Here is a 21,345-nt window from a genome sequence, read left to right on the forward strand (position 1 = left end):
TTCGGCAACCGCGGCGTCTTACTGAATTGGGTGCTCGTATCGCCGGCCAAGATCCCGAAACGAGCGGGTACATGCTCACCAGACTCGCATCCCTCCGGCGAGTCGAGAATCCTTCGGGGACTGCTGACCGACACGATTGCTGGTTGCATCAGCAGCGTTTGGCCTGCCCTGCGGCATAGCGAGCAAGCAAGCAATGATGCGTTCCTGACGGCATCCCCATGGCCCAACAGGTGTCTGTCTTCTGTCGCCCGTATAACCCAACTAGCCTGCATGGAGCAAGCAAGTATTACCAGTTGCAGAAGGCCCTGAGGGAGGCAGGGGGTGCCACGACAGACTCGGCTCGGGATGGCAAAGGTTAATCATGCTGCGCTACGGTCTCCACTAGCCATCTAGGTAGATGCAGATGGTTGGCCGGATAGGACGACAGGACGAGTGCCCGCCAGATCGATCGCCTTACTAGTTACGTTGGCAGGTTGGGTTGCACTGATGGGCTGGGATAGGCGAAGCTTTGTAGCTTTGTAGGCAGCGCTGTCTGCTTCTGCATGCCTCATCAACATTAATGCATTGTTGCTTAGACCGCCCGAGGAGAAGCAGCGTCGCGTCACGAGGAAGCTAATATTGCACACGGTCGACTTCAACGGGGACGCCACTGCACCTACTTGTTAGAGATGGATGGTGACGCTGCATAGCGCCAACAACCGAGAGGTTTGTTTCGCCTCCGTCAGCTTACCGCAGGAGCAACGCTCAATAGGATCGATAGCAAGAGAGTATGGGGTACATTCGTCATGTATATCAATACCTTACGCAGGTTTGGCCGAGAGTAAAATATCAAATTCGACGGCGGCGCCGGGACAGAAGCCGCCGTGTCGTGAGTTGCTTTTGGCGCACCGTGCAAGTGCAAGTAAGTTGTTGCGTGTATGTAGGTATGCCATGCAGCAGCAACGCAGTTCTGTTGACGCTGTGCCCGATGTGCATCATCTTTACCGAGTCGGAATCTAGCCCTCGGTCCGTTGCTATGCTATTGAATAATTTGAATCGCCCTCTGGCTCGTACTTGTAGGCAGGTCATACGCTGGCGTGCTTGGGCTTGGCGACCGGAATCATCCCCACCGCAGCCAGCAAGTGTCGTCGCTCTCCATCCTCTCCTCCTCCTCACGTGCCTGTGCCTCCAGCCAGCCAGGCCAGGCCAGCCAGAGCCGGGCCCAGACAGCCAGACGACCTGCACTGTCGTCTCCATTCATGTTGCGCCGCCACCCTAATTCCTCCTCTGTAACTCCTGCTCCACCTCCTCCCGACCCTCTGCGAGAAACAGGAAACCCGACTCGTCCGCAACTGCTGCTGCCAATTGAATTGCCGCCGCTTGCTCTGGGCCGCCCTGCTCGCCTTGCTGTCTGTACATTCCCAACCACGATAGTAGTACCATCTCCGGCCTGGCTTGCTCAACCCACCACCCCCCATTTGCCCATCCGTCCTACGACTCCATCCACCCTCCTTGCATTTGCTTGCGGCCGATCCCGACGTCAGCCTTGGCTTCCACTTTCGCTCCGACGAAACGACAGCGACGCTGCACGACTCAGGTCTTTGCACCATCCCACACCACCATCCCTTCTCCGACCTCCTCTCGCCATCTGCCACCACCGACAGCAATGACTACCTCCTAGAGAAAGACATGGCGCCTCCGTGTACCGACGCACGATGACCTCGCGGCCCCCATTGGCCGTGTCGCAGCGACAACCACAGCGCTCGCTCTCCGGGCCCGGGTTGTCGCAGAGGCCCCCCCACCAACGCACCATCTCCCAACAGCAGCACCCGCCCCCGTCGCCCATTCGCAAGTCGGAGGGCTTCAGCGACTTCGCCGCCGCCGACGCCGCCGACGTATCGCAAAACCAAGCACGTTATGGCACCACCCCCCGGCGCGGTGGGTCCAAACTCAAGCTCGAGCTGGCCAACGATGGCATCGACCACGCCGGCTTCAGCGAAAGCCCCCAGAACCTCGCCTTCACCCCCTCGCGCATCATGCCGCCCATGAACGACGTCTCCGACCTGGGCGACCTGAGCCCGAACCCCTCCCGCTGCCCGACGGCCGACAATGACGCCGCGCCTCTCCCCATGCCGCCTCGGCGGGCGCGCTTCATCGTCCCCGTCTCCCATTCTCGCCCTCCGCCTGCCGCCGCACCCACGCCCGCGGCGCCGCCCAAGAAGGATGTGCGGCCCAAGCCTTTCGTCCTGGAGGCCCCCTCGGCCGCCCCGCGGTACTCCAACATGGGCAAGCAGGAACCTACCGGCTTCGCGGACTTCTACGCGTGGCACGGCAACCATCCCGAGGACAAATTCAACGATAACATCATCCGCCACGGGTATTACGACAAGGCTCCGCCGCAGATCGGCTCGGAGTACACGTCGGCCAAAAACGCCCCTATACCCGGCGCTGAAACACAAGAGCGGCCTTCACACCCTATCCACCATATTTACTACCATCATGAACCAAAGACGGCTCGGCGGGCAGATCACGTCTGCCTCGACGTTTAAACCGCCTCCCCGAGTCACCCTCACCGACACGAAACGAGAGGTCTGGTTGAAAGACCTCGCCAACCCCGCCATCTCGCTCCGGCGGCTCAGCAGGACCATACCGCACGGAATCCGAGGCAAAGTCCTGCTGGAGCAGTGCCTCAACAAGAATGTCCCTACCGACCGCGCCGTGTGGCTCGCCAAGTGCGTCGGCGCGAACGAGATCAGGGCCTTTAAGAGGAAGGGGGTGAACGGCACATTCGTCATGGGCGGCGAGACCAAATGGATCCGAGACTGGACCGTCTTTGTGGAACAGTTCATCGAGAGCGTCGTCAGTGCCTTCGGCGAAGCCAGCTGGAAGGCGAAAGTCACTTATGCGTAAGCTCTCCCCCGTCGCCGTCCACAGCATACCACGCTAACCCACCCGCAGCATACGTCTCGCAACCCACCTGTACGCCGAGTTCTTGATGGACCGCGATCACTACTTGGACTGGCTCGTTTCCGGGCTCGAAAGCAGCAACCAGGCGCGGCTGCCGATGTGGATTCTGATTGTGCAGATCTACTGGAACGACCTCCTTCGGTGCAGGAAAAACGGCCGGCGGCTGGTTGCTACCATTTTGAGCCACCACGAAGCCCTGTACCGCCATCCGGATCGCGACATCCTGCTCCCCTTGCATACGCAGCTGTCGTCGCTCCTGCGGTCTCTGCTCCTCGCCAACCGAGAAAACTTCATACACCCGACGACGTGGTCGAAACACAGAGAGACCATACTGGCCTCGGCGCCCGTCGACGACGACGCCTACAGGCTTTCCTGCGACATGATCGAGGCTCGCAACGATCGACTCACCAGCACCCAGATCAAATCCCAGCCGGCCGTCCGCGGCACGGTCGTCAAGCTGCTCGACAGCACCCTTCGAAAGCCCTTCACCGGCGATCTGGCCACGCAGATATGGAAGGCCAGCGACGACAAATTCGGGCTGGCCAAGGTGGTGGTGGAGTGGTGCGTGTCGTTGTACCGCCCGGGCGTCGCGAAGATCTTTACGGCCACCGCCATTTTCCGGTCGTGGGTCCCCTTCGATGTCAACATCACCGGAGCCATCATCGACTTCCTGGCCACCGAGGTCCCGCGCGAGCGCGAACGGAAACACTCCGTCTACCATCTCGTGTCGGAGCTTATCCGGGCCGATCAGTTCTCCGTGCCCCAATATCTCCAGTGGCTCATCGCCAGGGGCGGGCTGGGAACTCCGTCCGAGATCGAGCCGGACGGGCCGTGCCTCACTCGCCTCCTGGTCGAAGTCCCCACTCATTCGCTGAGCGAGTCGATGAAGGGCCTGCGAGCGTCGATCCTGCGGCGTGCCGGATATTCCGTCGAATACGAGGCCAGCGACATCGAGAGCGCCGTCCAGTGCGTCAAGTACTCGCTGGGGGTCCCCCTCGAAGCCGACGACCCTCTGCTGCGGAGGAGGCCGCCCAGCGCCCAAAGGCTGACGAAGCTGTTGAAGCTGAGCAGCCGGGCTTTGCAGTCTACCGTGGGGAACTGGATCGCCAGCGAGTTCGTCCCCAATTTCGCCCCCAACCCGCACCTCGGCAAGGCGGGCATCGAGATGACGAGCCACAAGTTTGACCTCGTCCGGACGTTGCTGGAGGCCGTAGAAGACTTCACGATGCTGGAGCGTGCGCTCGCGACCCTGGCTGCCTCGTCCGACGCGGAGCTCCTGGCCGCCTGCGCCGATACCGTCAACCGCCACCTCCCGGTCTTTGCGAGCATCGGCTCCGCCCGGCGCCTGTTCGACGCGTTCCTGGGCCGGCTGAAAGCCCTGCGAGAGGAGCAGGGAATCGGGGCACGTCCGATCCTCGCCTCGCTGGCCAAACTGGCGCCTCGCATTCCGGGGCTGCCGGAACTGGCGGCGCAGCTCCAAAACGACCTCGCCAGAACGGATCGCAGTAGCGCGGTCGACGCGTCCTCGCCGCTGTCGGACAACATGGCCACGCAACTGCAGGACGACGAGACCGAGCTGAGCGAGTCGATCGAAAAGCTGGCGAGCTACACCAGCGCCGACCGCCCGACGATGGAGAGGCTGTTCCAGACAATCATCAACCGTCTGCAGAACTGCTGGGGCAAGTCCGACGAGCGCCAAAGGGCGTACTGCGTCCTGTTGACGAGACTACGTGTTTTTGACACGCCCCACTTCGACACGATGATGAGGGGCTGGGCTCTGCACATCCGGAAGCTCACCAATCGGCCCCCCATCTCGCAAATATTTCCGCTGCTCGTCAGCTCCGGATGTCTGGCCGTGGCGATCTTGTTTTCGACGGCGAGGAGCATGATGCAAACGGCCCCACACCAGCCGGGCCTGGTCGGCTTTGCCTCGATCTACACGCAGGAGATTTTGCAGTTGCTGATACTCGAGCCCTCGCCGAACCGGTTCATGACGCACGAGGACTGCTACCGGCTCCGCATCGTCCAGGAGCAAGTCAAATACGACCACGTGAAGGAGCTGATGCTCCTCACCCGGGGCGCTCTTGCGGAATACTCGAGCTCCCGCCAGCAGCAACCCCCATCGAACAGCCGCTGGACGACGAAAAGACCCGGGCTCGGTTCCTGGAGCTCCTGCGAAGCCTCATCCTGGCCGACTCGCACGCCATGAGCCAGACGCTGGCTCTCAAACATCCGGATTCCAAACTTACTCTACTAATCGACACGTTGACTACGAACTTACTCGTCCCCGGAGGAGGCAGCGAACAGCAGACGTTCGAACAAGTCCTCGAGCTGGCCAACGAATTCACCCTACCGTACTGCCAAGTCAAGCTGTCGCTGAACCTTGCCCTTGACGACGCGTCCGGGCCCGACGGTGCGGAGAAGCTCCAGTCGCACCTGGCTTTTCTGTCGAGGGCGATGGACAACGCCATCGAGGCGAACAATATCATGTGGACGGGCATCCTGTCCTGCCTCAACTCGGAGGTGACGTACCACATGAAAGGTCGCGCCGAAGCGCGATTTCTGGATCTGCTCCCGTCCGCCAAAACGATGGCCCACTCGGACGGTACGGACCGGACCAATCTCCACATGGCCGAGAACCTCTTGGCGGTCATCGAGTCGATCATACGAGGGGTCCCCAGCCCCAAGGCGGCGCAGCTCTCGGGCGCCATGGCGGACAAGCTGGCCGACCAGTGGGAAATCCTCGCGACCGCGGGTCCCGAGATGGCGGCGCGGAAGGAAGACGTCATCTCGAAGTGGCTGCCTCTCGTCTTGTCGTACGTCACGCTGCACGCCACTTCGTCCGGAAGCACGGCCGACAGCTCGAAGCCCGCCCAGGAGACCCGCGCCAGGGCGTGCTTGAGCCTGGCCGGGCTGGCGCAGGAGCTCGACCTCGCGCAGTCGCCCGCCGTGGCCGAGCGCGCCTTCGACCTGGCCCTCGTCCTGGTGGACAGCCTGGACGACGAGGCGCGCCAGCAGTGTGTGCGCGCCGTCAAGGACTCGGCCTCGGACGCGCGGGTCCGGTACCTGTTCAGCTTCGCGGCCAACCCCGCGGACAGCCTGATGCTGTCGCACCGGGAGAAGCCGTCGCCGGCGATGAGCGCCAACGAGCGGCGCGCCATGGCCATGGGCATCGGCATGGGGATGCTGCCCGAGCGGCTGAGCCCCTTTGTGATGCGGCGCTGGGAGATCCTCAACGAGCCCACGCCGAACGTGGGGGAGAACGACACGAGCCTCAGCCTCCACCTTTTCGAGGCGCGGAAAATCGCATGACCATGGCATGGTCTTTCTTTCCTTTGTTTATGGGAGAGATGTAGGAGTATATGATCGGGGGATCTTGGCCTCTCGACTTACGGGCGAGAGCAGGGCCGAGAGGGGGCGTATTGGAGGGGCTAGGACGGCGACTGGCGTAAGCATCGTTTAGGCGTCTGGAGTCCGTTCTTTTGGGGCATTCGTCTGGCGTTTTATGAAGCGCAGTGTATGACGACTATAGATTAGGTAGTTATCGCATTCCCATTTGTTGAGCGTTGGAGCGGCGTCTGCCGGGAGGAGAGCCCGCGGCGCGGTTATCGTCATGGTGGCTGTCGTCGCTTACATTCAACGTGCTACTATCGATTGCTTTGATCCTATTATGAGCTGCTTTGGCAATGTTGGCTGGTGGGATGCCTAGGGATCACCCGGCTGTTCTGCTAATTGCATCGAGTCCCGAGGGCGAGAGCCACCTGCCCAGGCTACCGGTGCATTGAACTCATCGACCTGCTGGGCGACGAGGCATCCTTCCCATGTATTCGAGGTACCAGATTAGCTACCCGTCCCAATTTTTGAAGCCTCTAGACCCTATCTGACCTATCTAGCAAAGAATTCTTCTAGAGGTTAATCAAGTTCATCTCCCATCCAGGGTAGTATCGCGAAGCCGTGTTACTTAGTTCCCTTGCCAGGACGTTTTCTTCAGGTGGTAGAATTATAGTATCCTATCTAGGGTAGTACATCACCGGCGTTAGGCTGAGCGCGACGGCTGAAGAGAGGTACTGCTGTAAATAATTGTTACTCACTGGACCATCTAGCTGAGCGATTAGACATCTTCAAAGTGACTCGATCTTTGCATCTAGGAGTCGGATGGGGTGATGAGTGCTTTCCCGTCTGTCCGTCGTTCGATGCCGCTCTTGGCACACGGCAATTCTCGATGGGCACGGGAATAGGGAGGAGCACGACAAATTCTTCCTGCATCGGTCGAACACCCCCGGCTACCTAAGCATCCATCGTGAGGTAACCAAGTAGCACCAGGGTGGGCTCACGCATGACTGCCAAGTCGCACGAGTCGCAGACCGGACGGACCCCATCACTAGCAACGAGGGAATCAGATACGACATTTGGGATGGGCCGTACTCGTGGGAAATGGTTGTTTATTGTAATCTGCTCGTCGTTCTGCCACTCTCCGACATATAATCGTCATAACTAATGGTACACGGGTTGGGAATCAAGTATTATAAAGAAAAGATCGTCCGACATTCAAAGTATTCTATCGCCGTAAAGCCTCGAGCAGGCGGGCTTGGGGTTAGGCCATTCTTCGTGCATCAAGCAACGAACGATTAACCTTGCTGCTTGCAGGCCGATTCTCGGGCTGAGCAATCGCCGACCGACATCCCGGGCAACTTCCCGCTGTTGACAAGATCGGCGCAATTGTTGTTTTGTATCTAGAAGCGCGCATTAGTACCGTCGTGAAATGATGCAGGCAGATTCGACCTACGCTGCATTGCCTTTGCCGCGCCTCCGCTTCGGTCGCGAAAGTATTGCCGGCGACAGTAAAGGGTCGAGGGCCACCGCCTCTCTGGATGGGAGGAAATTGGCCGAACCCGCCACGGTTTATTGCTAAATCATGAATCAGTACGGTTATTCGGATGGGTATTCCAAGCAACTCGGCCACATCGTTGCACAGCCGACAGCTCAGAACCTGGCTCTACTTACGCGTCCACGTCCACGTCCACGGCCTGCATTGAGTTAGTTTCTTGTTCATAGGTATCGCTTGTGGAGATGGGATAGGCGGAGGAGGCTAAGAAGGCTGGGTCTGGCTATAGGCTGTGTGACGATATGGCGGACGAGTGCGAGGGCAATGCTGGAGCGGATGGGATGCGAGGAAGAGTGTTGGGTTGCAAGAGGGAGATGTTGGGCTCGGGCGGATACATCCCACCCCGTCGCCCTGTTACCACCGTGTCTGTGTTGCTCTGGCGCTGGCGCTGGCTCTCGACAAACACAGTGGAAACGAGCGCGGGGTGTGGATAGGGCCATGCTCGAATGGAGATGAGAAAAGGGGCGATGTTCGAACTTGGGAAGGAAGCTGCTGTGAAAGGGTTATCGGGAGGATGGGGCTCGCTTACCTTGACCGCCGTTGCCTCCACCGAAGCCGCCGCCGCCGCCGCCGAACTTGTTGCCGCCTACCGAGGCCCAAGGTTAGTATAGATCCGCAAGAGGTGACTCCGTCTCGTGAGAGCATACCGTTATTCCCGCCGTTGCCACCGAAGCCGCCGTTGCCACCGAAGCCGCCGTTGCCACCGTTGCCGCCGTTGCCACCGTTGCCGCCGTTGCCGCCGTTGTTACCGCCTGTCGAGTTGAAGTCAGCATTGCTCCGTAGGAACTGAACAAGTCTGGTCAGAACATACCGTTGTTGCCATTCCCGCCGCCGACGGTGAATTTGTTGCAGCTAATCTTGGAGTTAGCACGAAGGTGCTCGAAAGATAGCAATACGGCAGGCACTTACTCGTCTTGGGCACCGCGCTGGGCAACGGGCATCAGCACAGGCTGGTGGTTGGCGGAACTGACCATGGTGCAGACACGGTAGTTGCCGGCAGGGAGACCGCCGGTCACGGTGGCCTTGAGCTGACCGTTGCCGTTTCCGGCGTCGTTGATACCCTTGAAGAAGACGAACTGCGAGGCGTCGGGGGTTGTTGGGGTTGAGGGTGTTGCCGAGATCCTGGACAGTCACGTGGGTGTGGCCGATGATCTGGCCAGCGCCGTTGAGGTCCTGGGGCGCGGAGTAGTAGGTCGTGTCCGGGTTGGTGAAGGTTCCCGGGGCGAAGTTGCGCATCTGGACGGTGATGTCGAAGTTCTGGTTGGCCTGCAGGTTCTGGTTGTGCTTGGGGTTCTGGAGAATGGCAGACACCATATTGTTCTGGGAGGGGATCTTGCCCATGGGGATACCGTTGCAGGAGCCTTGCTTGACCTGCTTGCCGTTTGTCAAGGTGGAGCCTTGGCAGAAGTTGATGAAGTTGTTGTTGTCGCTAACCGTGTATTAGTATCAGTGGCCATGATGACCGAAGTGGACAACTTACGTCTTGGAAGCGGCTTGGCCCTTCTCGCCGTTGGCGTTGCCAGAGGATGCGCTGGCTTTCTGGATGACGTTCTGGTTCAAGCAGTTCCCCCCGTTGTTCTGGCCCCCGTTGTTCTGCCCGTTGTTCTGGCCCCCGTTGTTCTGTCCGTTGTTCTGCCCCTGGCCACCTCCGCCGAAGCCACCGCCATTGCCGCCGAAGCCTCCGCCACCTCCGCCGAAGCCACCCTTGTTGCCGCCGAAGCCGTTCTGGCGAACCTCGAGACCATCGGAGCGTCTAGCGAGGAGTTTATCGAAGGGTCCAGGAATAGCACTAGCAGCAGCCGAAGCGCTCAGCAGTCCGACCACTATGCTCTTTGCCAACATCTTGTCTGGTGTCGGGGGTCCAGGTGACTAAGAATAATAGGATACTTCGGTTGTTGGGACGGAAGATTTCTAGAATAATAGAAGTTGCCAAATAAAGTTGCAAAACAAGACTGTCACAGACAGTGTAATATTGAAGAGAAAAGTCGAAAAAAGAACGAAAGACGAAGCACAAACCAGATCCCACGGATAAAATCGAAAAGAATGTGGAATGGAGGAAGCAGGATAAATGTGCAATGGAACCGGCCAAGCCATATATCTTTATATCGTGGCCTCGGACTGGTGGGTTAGTCTCGAGGCGACAGGGGTTCTGGAAGCATGGCCGAGTGCCAAGCTTCTGTTTGCAACCATGTTAGTATCATGGAGCAAGGAGCTGTACCCACCCCGTTGCCCAAACGTCGTCGCGTCGGGGTCCTACAGACGGCAAAGAGAAGTGTGTGTGTGTGTGCCGTCAAGCCGTGTGTGGGAAAGGCGGCCGTCGAGCGTTGAGACCCCAAAAGTCGTTAGGATGACAGTGACACTGCTGACAGGGGGCCCCCGGACCGGCTGTGGAACCCTGACGATGGAGACCCCTGGCCCGGGACTGGCCCCAGTCTAAGGACCAAGCGAAGAAGGGCATCTCGTACCTCCCTGTTCCTCCAACCGCCTGGGCACTCTTGCGCGCCAAGGCAGGCCGGACAGAGCGGTTGCTGCTTGCAGAACAGGATGCGACCGACTTGTTTGGAACGTCACAGTTGTACCACCCTCATCCCCAACGTTCATCGCGCATCGGAACGAAGGAACGCGTTTCAATTCTGCACGCTTCGCCAGATCGGCATGAAGTTCCAGCTCCAAGCCGGCTGCTAGTCGCCCAAGGGCTGATAGATCTTCGCCAGAGGGCTACTTCACCCGTCGGGTGTGAACACGCACCTTGGCGCGCTCGCGTCGACTTCTTGGCCCGGCTGACCCGGTTACTCATTCTACATACGCCCTACGGCTGGTTGTCGTGTGCACGATGCAGCATTTGATCTCGCATCCGGCATTGGGAGCAGCAGGCAGCCAGCCAGCACCTGTCGTTACAGCACAGTTGTGTGCGGCATTCCATGGACGGCATAGCCCCCTGCGGCCGCTAATCGCGTTGTCAGAAGTAAGGTTAGAGGCTATAAGGTTATGTGTATAGTTACTTTAGTTGGAGTCGAGCGGCCCCAGAACGAAGGGAAGGCTGTTTTGGGTTGGGAGGGGGGAAAGGGTGAAGATTCCCGATCCATCAGTCCCATGTTGCATCAGACCAGCGTCCAACCCATGTTCTAATTGCGTTGTTGCGTTTGGTGGAGGGCGGCCTGGGCGACGACCCCGGCGCTGCTGGCCGGAATCTGTCTGTTCCTTGCGGCTCAACTTGTCGCAAGTCCCCGCCTCGACTCCAGCTGCTAGTGCGGCGCACCAATCAGCAGGGCCGCGTGCCTGCGACATCAGGCGAGCGACGTTTCGAACCCAGGCGGCGATGAAGCAAGTCGATACGGTGCGAGCCCCTCGGACGTTCCAAACAAGCTTAATCGACTCGAGCTTCTCCCACTCCAGGACGACGGTCGTCCCGCGCGAGCGTCAGGGCCAAACTCGGCAGAAAATGGCAGGAAACGTTTCTGGCGTTCGTCGCTCTCGAGAGCTGACTGACTCAAAGGGCGGATCGCCACCGGTCACGACCTGCCAGCGGCAGATCCAAACCGCAGCGTTCGGTTCTTCTTGTTGATAGTTTGCCATGTTCGGGCACGGCTGGCTTGGGGGCGTTTTTTCTTGTTTGCTTGCCGAGAAGGTCGTTCCCAGAGCCCGGCCGCGCTTTCCCTCGCCTCCCGCTCCTGTGCTATCTACCGTCTATCTGCATGTGCTCGCATACCTACATAGCTACGCACTTTTCCCGCGGCCAGGCAAAGACCGTCCCACTTGCACACAGTACGCAAAACCCCCGGTCAACCAGGGGGGTTCTCCACTCGCCCACCCAATTTATGGTTATTTTCCTGATGCCAAAACCCCAACTTCCGTTGAGATCTGATGAATTGAAAGATTTCGGATGGCCGAGGGAGCCTCTCCTGCTCTCGTGGCAATGGCCTGACTTCTCCAACCGGCTCCAGGCTGGTCTATTGAAATCTCATCGAATCCGTCCAGAAACAGCTCCCCACTTACGACCTCATGATGCCATGGGCACCGGATAAGTCGCCGGAACGAATGGTGCCGACGGAGGCATCTTCGTTCCCAGCCAGGGTTTCTTCAGAAGTGCGATGTCCAAGTCGAACAGTTCGTCCAGAGGTTTTGGCCGCGGTGCCGACGACGACCCACGGCAAGATGTACGATCATTTGATTAGAAATAGAAGAGTCCAAGCGGCCAGCTAATGCGAATCGTATGGCCATGTGCGCGATCGCAAAACCTCTCCAATCCGGGCCCACCGCCCGCCGCTATCCCGCCAGCAGTCCTCCGGCCGACAGACCCGAGTCGGAGGGGGCGTGCCTAGCACCCCTGTCGAATCTCCCAAAGGCGCTGCCGAGAAGATCCCTCTCGTAAAGTTGGTCAAGTTGGGACGACAATAACGTTTTGGAAACACAGAATCCTCAGATGACAGCGAGGGTGCCAGGTAGTCATCAATGCGTCGATTCTCTTTTCTCTCGTACTGTTGATCACCTAAGCGACAGCTGGCTGTCATGCTTCATGCGTGGCGATGCGGCAGTTCTACTCGGTGGGTTCCCACCGTGCTTGGGTTTTGGGAGACGCCGCGTTCCTATGAGGTAAAGTCGCATTCATGCAAGATTCTAATCTCTTCGTGCCTATTCGGAATCGGATGGCCGCTACCTTTGGTCACAACGGTCACATCGTGGACGCCCTGGCCCACAAAAGCAGCAGTCGGGGTGAAACCGAGAGCCCCGTTCAGGTACCTGGTACCAGAACTGGGCAGAGGGAGATCGTCATGGCCCTGCCACCGGGCCCTGAGCTTCTGCCCTGAGGAATCGGCATCGCTGCATTTCCGTCTGGGTACGCATGTACGTGGCCCAGATCGCCAAGCAGAAGGATTCACCCCGTCGCGCCAACCCGGTGGCTTTTCACCTGCCGCGAAGGCGGCGGATATATGAAACGGATCGCTCGGAAAAGCAAACAGCCCCGACTCGAAACGTTTACGCCTACTTGCTGGCTGGCAAACGAAACTCCAGAGCGGGACGCCGGCCTTTCTCCTGAGCCTGACCTGCCGTCCCGCCAACACCACTATGGGCGATCGACCCTCGAGGTTTCGGGCCTGTTGACGTGCACCTAGCTGGCTTCTCGATGACATTGGCACGATAGGCATCACTCCACAAGGACGTCGGGCGTGTGAACACCAAGATACCTAGGTAGTTATCCACTGGGAGCCCGCCAAGGCCTCCTGTTAAGCTTGGCGTGTGAAGCCGTGCTTGCTCTCACTTGTAATATATGGTCGCATTCTCGCTGTTGGGACCTCTGCCCTTGTGTCTAATCCCTCCGCTATGAAGAGCAACCAACCGACATTTACAACTCGACTCCGGCTGGGCCTTGAGCATGGATACGCTCGACGATGAGGTCCAGCCACTGCGCAAGCCTATAACCGGCACGGGCAACTTGCAACTCGACGACGGGCGCGGCACGCTCGAAGTACCCACCCGCGAGCTCTTGGCCGACAATGGCAGATGGCCCGTCGGGTAGCACTTGCATTTTCACGACATTGTCAGCACGGCAGCCTATAGGAGCCGGGGCAGCACGGAACGGAGTCGCTCACCTGTGCTACAAACAATGGCATTGGACTCGCGAGCCCACGCCATCGCGGTCTGGATGGGATCGTCGAGGCTCATGCCGTCCGCCCACGTTGTACTTTGCTCCGAGTACTTCCCGTGTCGGATCGCGGCGGTCAGATTGGCTGCCCAGGCGTGTGCGGCTGGGTAGGGCTTCCGATGGATGCCCCCAGCATCTGCTCGGCGATGCTGGAGTCCCAGACGTGGTGTAAGTTCAGATCGGCGCCCTCCCACCGAACGTGCAGTCCGTTGCCGCCCTGTGCCACATTCTCCGCGTGCAACGGCTGGGAAATATCCCCGACAAAGTGGATCACGAACTTGGCGGCCTGGCTTCGCCTCCAGGGCACCAGCTCGCTGTCGAGCAATTGCCGGGTGTAATTGTCGAGAGACGACACTACGCAGCCGTCCTGTTTGGTTCACGACGTCAATACAACTGGATGGAAGCCGTATACGCCACGGGAAGTACCTTTTTGCAGTCGCGATCCAAGTCGACATGGCAGTTCGTTGGCGGTGCGTCTTTCGCATCGATGAAGTGGAAATCTTTCGTGAACTGGCCTGAACTCGGTTTAGTGACACCTTCCGAACGACTCTTGCGTCGGAGCTCGTCGGGACAGAATTACCCCATTTCGTGTAACGAATCTAAACAAACTCATGGCGTTAGCATCGCCTTCGCGCAACGAGGTACAAGGGAGTACCATACCGTATCTGCCCACGTGGCCACGCCTGTGTCGCCCAGATTAGCGTTGGGAGCAGATATGTCCAAATGTTTTGGTAGAATCGATCATGGATTCCTAATGAAGAACACCTCGCTCTGTGACAAAATGGCACGGCAACGATGACTAAAACCAGGAGTTGTAGAACAAGGAAAATAGAAACAAACCCGCCAGATAGTCCACGGTGTCATTCCGCAGTAGCTCTTTGAAGTAAGTCGCCGTGTCGTCCTGCACAAAGTTGGTGGCAATGTAGGCGATGGTGATGTGACCCAAACTGCCCCAGCAGTGGGCTGCGGGGAGGGCGACGAGAAGCCCGGTAGCCGCTGCGGAGGGTCTCATGATGGAGGCACAAGGACGAGTACAGCGCTAGGAAAATTCGCGATGGCCGGAGAGTACAAGAGGAACGGTCGCAACCATAAAATAGACGATATTGATAGTGTATTGATGTTGGACCGGAACACAGGCGGCACGGCACGTCTACCTAGTTAATTACGACCAGTGGCGGCAGCTGGCGGTTGCTGAGGGAACCCAGCCATTCGGCTGATTCGCCAGAGCGCACAGTCGTGAGCGGAACCTCAGATGACACTGGCCGCAGGCAATGACAAAGGCAAATGCCGCGGATGACAAAGGGCCCCGGGATGGATCCCGAAGTGACTCGGATTTGCTACGAGTTCACCAGCAAGACAACCCCCACCCCATCCCCGAACTGCATACGTGCATCGAGGAGAGAGGGCACTTGACTGGAAGATGTCGCGGATTCGGCTCTCTGGTTCTCGTTGGAATGCAGCCAGCCCACGTCGGGCGCGCTGGCAGGTGGTAACGAAGCTTTCGTGGCCGGCCATGCGGGCAGCCCCGAGCACTCGGGATCAGCTAAAGCAGGTGAGCTGTTTCGAGCGGCAGGTGACGGACGACAGACAACGGATGGCCCAGATCCGCGTGAATTTAGTGGGCGGCCTGGTGAGGGTGACTGCGGGAGCATCTTGGGGCAAAACCGGCTTGCATCAGGGCGATTCCGGTTTCGTCACTGCGCCCATTTGGCTTTTTGGGCTTATCTTTGGGTGTAAGTCGTGACAACACCAACCACACTGGCTGATAAGGGAAGGGGAAAAACGGGCAGCCTCTTTTCGTTGCAAAGCAGCCTATCACGGTGCGTACAGGTCCAGCTGACTCCCTTCCTCCTCGCTATCTGGTAGCACATGGGACACCCCACGAGCAGGAAGCGGTCCCACCTGACGACTCTGATAAGAAAGCCAGTCCCCGTTTTCGCAACTAGGTGTCTATCTATCCTGTCATGGTGATCTAAGCGAGGGCTGGCGACCGAGATTCTTCCTATATACTTTCTCCTCCTCCCAGACCGGCCAGATTGACCACCAGTCCTTGCCATCAATCCCTCGCAGCTCCTAGAACGTCGCTCTCCGCCATCACTCCTTCGACTCTGCCTCCCGGGGATCGATCCATCGATATGGCTGTCGTCCACGGCATTTCGGTGCACGAGGCCATGTCCGGGGTCTTTGGCAGCATTTCTCTTACCGCCTGGATATGCCTCCTGGTTCGTTGTTTGTTTTTATTTTTTCGTCCCCTTTTGGCCTGCTGCTACGTCACTCGGACCTGCTGCATTGGATCCGGGCGGGACTTGACTGACCTTTGGTGGTAGCTTCCCCAACTCTTGACGAATTACAGGGCGCAGAGCGCCGAGGGCCTCTCCATGCCGTTTCTTCTCATTTGGTTGTTTGGTGACATCGCAAACCTATGTGGTACGTTCAAATCTCCTGGTCTTATCTTGCCTGAACTATCGTCTATGCATTGGCGGGTTTTTCTTGCTTGGGTCGCAATGCACCTCTCACGAACCTTAAAAACATGCTCTGGGCTACCAACGGCCAAGTTGCATTGAACCTCCATCTCGTCCCTGGCTGCATCGGCACGTGCCGTTTTGCTTACCACTGCCCAATTCCGCAGGCGCCCTCGCGACCGGTATCGCGCCCACCGCAACGGCGCTGGCAGCGTACTTCTGCTTCTCGGATCTCGTTTTGATCAGCCAGTGCCTATACTACAACACGCGGAATGCCCGCCGTGCCCGCCAGCGAGCGGCGTCGAACGCCACCGATGCCTCCGAGGACGAGCCGCTGCTGCGCCGGAGGAGGGCCTCTTCGGGAGCGGCCCTTCCGGGCTCCCAGCGCCGCAACTCGATGCGCCACGAAGAATCCGGCTTCGATCCCATCCGCCGTGTCGTCACGGGCGAGGACGAGACGCCCGACAGCAACCCGGCGCTCCACAATGCTTTGAGCGTCGCGGCCGTGTACATCGTGGGAACCCTCGGCTGGTTCATCTCGTACAAGGCGGGCGCGTGGGACGCCCCCGAGTCTCCCGACCTGCCTGCAGCGAAATCGGCTGTTGCCATTGTCGGCATGTCGCTGGGCTATTTGAGTGCGGTCTGTTATCTCTGGTAGGTCGCGTGGAATTGGAAGTATCCTGCCTGTACAACGCTGACCCCTTCCAGTGCTCGGATACCTCAGATTATCAAAAATTACAGGGAGAAGTCCTGCGAAGGTGCGCTGCCACATACTCGAGTGAATCATGAAACGTTCAAGGCTAACTGGTCCCGCTGTAGGCCTTGCACTGCTGTTCTTCTTGCTGTCTTTGACGGGCAACCTCACTTATGGCGCGAGTGTCTTTTCGTATTCGCAGACTGCCGACGACATCATCAAGGCCGTCCCCTGGCTGCTTGGGTCTTTGGGTACCATGGTGGAGGATTGCATCATATTCTACCAGTTCAGCGTCTACGCGCCGAAGCGAGAACCACCAAAGACCAATGGGGCGGTTTAGGTGGGCTGAGCCAATGGTGGCCGGTTCGTTTGGCGCGCATAGGGCGCAGACGAGGTTGACTGCATAGTGCATGGGTACGGAGTCTGATTTTGTTCATTACCAGCATTGATACACCGGCAGTCGGCAATGACTTCTTGCACTACAGACATGTTCATGCATCGGATAGATTTTTATACAAGTTGATTTTCATGTTAAAAAAACATCACAGAATTAAAACGGTATATATACTTCCCATGATGAACATTCCTGGGTTTGTGTTTAGTGTTTTGGGGGTATAATGTTGAGGATTATTACATCAACGCAAGTGCCGCATCGCAGGGCAAACGGCTTCACTTCTGCAGCAGTATCGCTTGTCATCACTGCTCAGTCCGGTCCAGCAGGCTTTAACTCCAGCAATCAAGCTCCACCTTCGCAATCAGAAAGAAAAGGCCACCAGATTGGCAAGTCTAACCCATCCCAATGACTCGGTCGCTTTGGTATAGTCTAGAGCCCTCCCGAGGCTGCCGCCCTTGAATGACTTGTACTGGCAAGGAATAGTCCGGGTGAGTAGAATCCGGGCCCGGATGCGGCAGTGGTAGAAGTATGGCATGCGCAAAGCTATTATAGGAAGCCAAGATGTCGTGTTCCGTTCTTCGACATTTCTTGATGAAAGGGGGGAGGTGCAGCGCATGCGCATACGGGCCGGATCCATCATCAAGATCACTGCTTCCTGGGCGCGGGGACGACGCGGCTGTTGCGCAGAGTACTGTTTGTTTCCGGGTCGCATGTTAGCCAAGGTGGACTATTTACTCTCGGACGACGAGAGACGAAACAACTTACGCGCAACCTTGAGGCGTCGTCACGCCGAAGAAGCAGTCGTCGGCAACCTTGGGCACGACTTGGTCCTGCAGGATGGGCGTGATGACCACACCGGCCGAGGCGAGGACGCGGCGGCGGCGAAGAGGAGAGCAAAGGCGGTCTTCATCTTGACTAGTGGTGATAGTGATCGATGCTAGCGGCGTCGACTATGTATTACTCGCTTGCTTTCCTCGGGCCAGCTGCTTCTCTTTTTTTCAAACTTCTCGATTATCGAAAAGATGGGGCTGGCTATGGTGTGTAGCGACAGAGAGCAAGTAGACTCGCGATGGAAGTAATATATAAATGTGGTAGTAGTAGAAGATCACGGATCTTGTTACTTAGAATGGAATACGCACAGCGGAGGGAGAAACGGGCGACGGCGACGGCAAGAAGATTATACTAAAGGGGAAGAGGACTAAAATGAATCCATCACGGACAATGCGGGAAAAAAAGGGACACAGACCGAATGAGCTGGTCTGCCAGGCGTGGGTTACCGTCGGATAGTAGACGGGGCCCAACTCGCCCCGCAGAGGCGCTTGCTTCGCCGCCATGTCTCGGCTTGTGACGCGACATAGAACGACTCCATACCGAGGGAGGTACTTACAGATAGGGAAGGAAAAGCTCAGATGGTACGATGCGACCCATGGCCAGCGGACGCTCGGGATCGAAGCCACCCCCAGCTCAGGGCTCCTCCCCTAAGCTCAATGCTGCTACAGGCCCTGCTGCTGCTGCTGCCGCTGCTACAGCCTGTGCCGGCCAAACCGAGAGTGAGAGGTAGCAGTGGCATTTCCCTCGTCGCTTGGTGCCTGTTCTGGGCGCCTTCACCGACTCTGCGACGGAGGTCGTCGCAGGGGCCTGGGCGATCAAGCAAGACCAAAAAGTGAGGGTTTCAGGAAAAAGGCAGGCAAAAGTGAAACGAAACGGGGCCGAACGGTGCTGTTGGTAGTAGTCTACCGTCCGTGAGTCTCCCACCTTGTGCTAACCGCGTGCTTGTCTGTTCGTGCGCGATGGAAAGGCAAATAAATGCCTTGAAGGATCACGGGTTGCTCCTAGCTTGTCGGCGTGTGCCGCCACCCGCCAGCACTTTGGTCAAATGGACAGGATAGAGCGGTTGACAGATCGGGTTGCGGGTGGGCGTCTGGGAATCCTGCTCGGAGCCCCCAATCAATTCATGCAGGAACAGAACCCCCATCTCCTCCAGGTTGTGGTTGTCTGGTTCTCTGTCTCTGCCCCCAGCAGGCGCTGTTGCAGATACAGGGTTCTCAAACGGGAGCGGCAGGGATGTCGTCGCTTTTCTAATTGGGCGGCAACGTCGGTCGGCATTTTGCTGCCGCCGTCGACACTTGCTAGATTTGTAGTACATCGAACACCCACCCTACAAGCTACGCCGAATACAGTTACACGGAAATAAGGGCAGGAGCAGGTCAACAACACTTTGTGTGACGGATCTGCCGAGGAGAGGCTATCTATCGTGCTACGGGGATTATTGCGAGCGATCGATGACGATGATGCATGATGCCACAATAGAATTGGCTTTTGCGCGCAGAGGCATCGAAGAAACGAAAAGGCAAGGGGAAACCGTGTTGACAGGCTGGGATGAATCTGTTCGGGTCGACGAAGGCGGCCTGGCTGCCCTGTTCTCATCGCAAACTTTGGCTACATAATGTAGGTACTCTCCCAAGTCATATTATGGGTTCACGTCATCACGGTTGCTGATCAACCGTCTAACAAATGAAGCAGGCGTATGCTGATGCGAACAAGCCTTGACAGCTGCATCCTGAACTGCCGCTGCCATTCGCTTCATATTTCGATCCCTCGCAATGTTCTCAGTGCTGCAATTTCCGCGATTCAGATTTGGCGAGAGCCATGTAGAAGTATCAAGTGTTTCCATTGTATCCCAGATCAGACGACAATCCAGCAATATAAGTGCCCTCGGGCTCTCTCCCTTGCGTTTCGCACGTTGTCGGTTGCAAGAGCGGCTCCTTACAAGGTCACGGCAGCAATGTTGGATGCTGGAGGTTGAGCGTGCGCGACCTGCTGTTTGCAGCAGGTACAGGCAAGTGTCCCGAATATACGGGATTCAAGGAGGGTAGAGGTTGCATTCGATCTTGGATTTCTTCACGTTCCTCGCCCGATGAGAAGGCGATTGGTGGCTTGAACTGTGGTCTTACGATGCATGGTCGTACGATAGGATGATCCTCACCACCAACACGCACTGAGCGCAGCCTTGCTATACTCTAGATCGTGCGACTAATTAGGAAACCGCCGGAGTTAGTATGTTGAAGGCTTTTCAGTGTCTCGGTCTACATGATGCACGCAATTTATATATCGATGCGATCCCCAGGTCTAAGCCTGGTTCAAGCCTCGCCGACTATATTAGATATAACCAAATACAATTATATATTGTCTACCGACGTAACAAACAAAACCAAAAGACCGAGACAGCAAGCGATCATAGATAAAAGAGGACGTATAACCGGCAGTATCAGATCGACTGGCTCCGAACCAACAGCAATCATGAGCCCAATGGACAACACCCAAGCGTCTGGCATCTCGGAGCCGACGACCCGGCGCCGCCCGTCGACGTTGGCGGGACCCGAAGGGCCGATCGCGCGCCCGCGCCGCATCCACATCCACAAGTCGCTGGCCAGGACGGTCGACTGGGAGCTCTACGACAGGCGCGCGGAGCGCGAGGCGCGCCGGTACACCGACGAGGAGGTCCTGGTGTCGCTGAGCACGCGCAACGCCCTCGCCCTGCACGGCACCCTGACGTCGCCGCTGCTGTCGCCTGCGTCCTCCACGGCTTCTGATTCTTCCTCGAGGTCCTCCACGTCGACAACAGCAACGACGCCGTCTTTTTCCAAGGCCTAGGAGAGCGCCAGGGGCCCGGATCGGATGCAGCCACTGGCTGGAGTCAATCGACCGACGTCGTCTCACATTCAGTGGAGGAAGGGGGGTAGGAAGAAGGTGGAGGTTCGTCGAACAAGGAGAAGTGTGGAGTCGTCGCGCTTCCCGGGCGTCCGGAGCGCAGAGAGTGCGATGCCGAAGGCCGTTGGCCCGAAGCCGTATGGAGAACCCGGCTTTGGGTCTCTGGAGGTATAAAGGGAAAGTGGTGGTTTGTTCCTCAGCCTAAACACTGTTTCGATCTCCTTTTCATTCACCGATTACCCTTGCGCCTGATGGCCCTTGGCAGCAGACGATCGAGCCCCCTCGAACCTTGGACGATCATGCGACTGAAGGGTACGACTTGACGACCGACCCCTTGACCTGGGGTATTGGATCGAACGACATGCTCTCTCGGGGACGGTACGACACTCGGATTTCTCGATTTTTGCAGGATGGCATCTCATGGCGCAGTTTCACGACGACTCCACCCTGGGCCCGGTAGGAGAGTGAGGGTACTTGGATGCGAAGCGAACACGGCCCGCAGCTACTCGGTCGGTCAGAAGTCGCAAGGAGCCTATCGCCAAGGACGCGTGAAGCTTGTATGATGAATACTGGGGTCGACACGCCGTTTCGTGGTGCTTCGGACGAGCC

At 58.0% G+C, this 21,345-nt stretch overlaps 7 protein-coding genes across 7 annotated transcripts; 4 read left to right on the plus strand and 3 right to left on the minus strand.

The window, feature by feature from the left end:
* Window positions 1-967: 967 nt before the first annotated feature.
* PG986_003001 (uncharacterized protein) lies at window positions 968-1,649 on the plus strand (the record flags this gene model as incomplete). The annotated part of the gene is made up of 2 exons (XM_066839223.1): window positions 968-1,005; window positions 1,064-1,649. 2 exons carry the CDS (start codon window positions 968-970, stop codon window positions 1,647-1,649), a joined length of 624 nt encoding a protein of 207 aa, XP_066704287.1.
* A 45-nt stretch (window positions 1,650-1,694) lies between these two features.
* PG986_003002 (transcription mediator subunit Med12) lies at window positions 1,695-6,258 on the plus strand (the record flags this gene model as incomplete). Its single annotated transcript, XM_066839224.1, has 4 exons — window positions 1,695-2,356; window positions 2,394-2,885; window positions 2,938-4,996; window positions 5,077-6,258. 4 exons carry the CDS (start codon window positions 1,695-1,697, stop codon window positions 6,256-6,258), a joined length of 4,395 nt encoding a protein of 1,464 aa, XP_066704288.1.
* A 2,076-nt stretch (window positions 6,259-8,334) lies between these two features.
* PG986_003003 (uncharacterized protein) lies at window positions 8,335-9,673 on the minus strand (the record flags this gene model as incomplete). The annotated part of the gene is made up of 6 exons (XM_066839225.1): window positions 8,335-8,417; window positions 8,479-8,583; window positions 8,643-8,683; window positions 8,741-8,907; window positions 8,966-9,260; window positions 9,312-9,673. The coding sequence occupies 6 exons, from the start codon at window positions 9,671-9,673 to the stop codon at window positions 8,335-8,337; spliced, it is 1,053 nt and encodes a 350-aa protein (XP_066704289.1).
* A 3,502-nt stretch (window positions 9,674-13,175) lies between these two features.
* On the minus strand, window positions 13,176-14,487 carry PG986_003004 (nuclease PA3; the record flags this gene model as incomplete). Its single annotated transcript, XM_066839226.1, is given in 5 exon segments — window positions 13,176-13,351; window positions 13,423-13,624; window positions 13,639-13,842; window positions 13,902-13,990; window positions 14,316-14,487. The coding sequence occupies 5 exon segments, from the start codon at window positions 14,485-14,487 to the stop codon at window positions 13,176-13,178; spliced, it is 843 nt and encodes a 280-aa protein (XP_066704290.1).
* Window positions 14,488-15,610: 1,123 nt separating this feature from the next.
* PG986_003005 (vacuolar membrane pq loop repeat protein) lies at window positions 15,611-16,971 on the plus strand (the record flags this gene model as incomplete). Its single annotated transcript, XM_066839227.1, has 5 exons — window positions 15,611-15,697; window positions 15,803-15,902; window positions 16,105-16,591; window positions 16,646-16,695; window positions 16,757-16,971. The coding sequence occupies 5 exons, from the start codon at window positions 15,611-15,613 to the stop codon at window positions 16,969-16,971; spliced, it is 939 nt and encodes a 312-aa protein (XP_066704291.1).
* A 699-nt stretch (window positions 16,972-17,670) lies between these two features.
* On the minus strand, window positions 17,671-18,453 carry PG986_003006 (uncharacterized protein; the record flags this gene model as incomplete). The annotated part of the gene is made up of 3 exons (XM_066839228.1): window positions 17,671-17,716; window positions 17,791-17,940; window positions 18,413-18,453. The coding sequence occupies 3 exons, from the start codon at window positions 18,451-18,453 to the stop codon at window positions 17,671-17,673; spliced, it is 237 nt and encodes a 78-aa protein (XP_066704292.1).
* Window positions 18,454-20,325: 1,872 nt separating this feature from the next.
* On the plus strand, window positions 20,326-20,679 carry PG986_003007 (uncharacterized protein; the record flags this gene model as incomplete). The annotated part of the gene is made up of 1 exon (XM_066839229.1): window positions 20,326-20,679. The coding sequence occupies one exon, from the start codon at window positions 20,326-20,328 to the stop codon at window positions 20,677-20,679; it is 354 nt and encodes a 117-aa protein (XP_066704293.1).
* Between the last annotated feature and the right edge of the window lie 666 nt (window positions 20,680-21,345).

The sequence above is a fragment of the Apiospora aurea genome (assembly GCF_038362705.1).
Source record: "Apiospora aurea strain CBS 24483 chromosome Unknown utg000002l_segment0_segment0, whole genome shotgun sequence".
NCBI classification, from domain to species: Eukaryota; Fungi; Ascomycota; class Sordariomycetes; order Amphisphaeriales; family Apiosporaceae; genus Apiospora; species Apiospora aurea.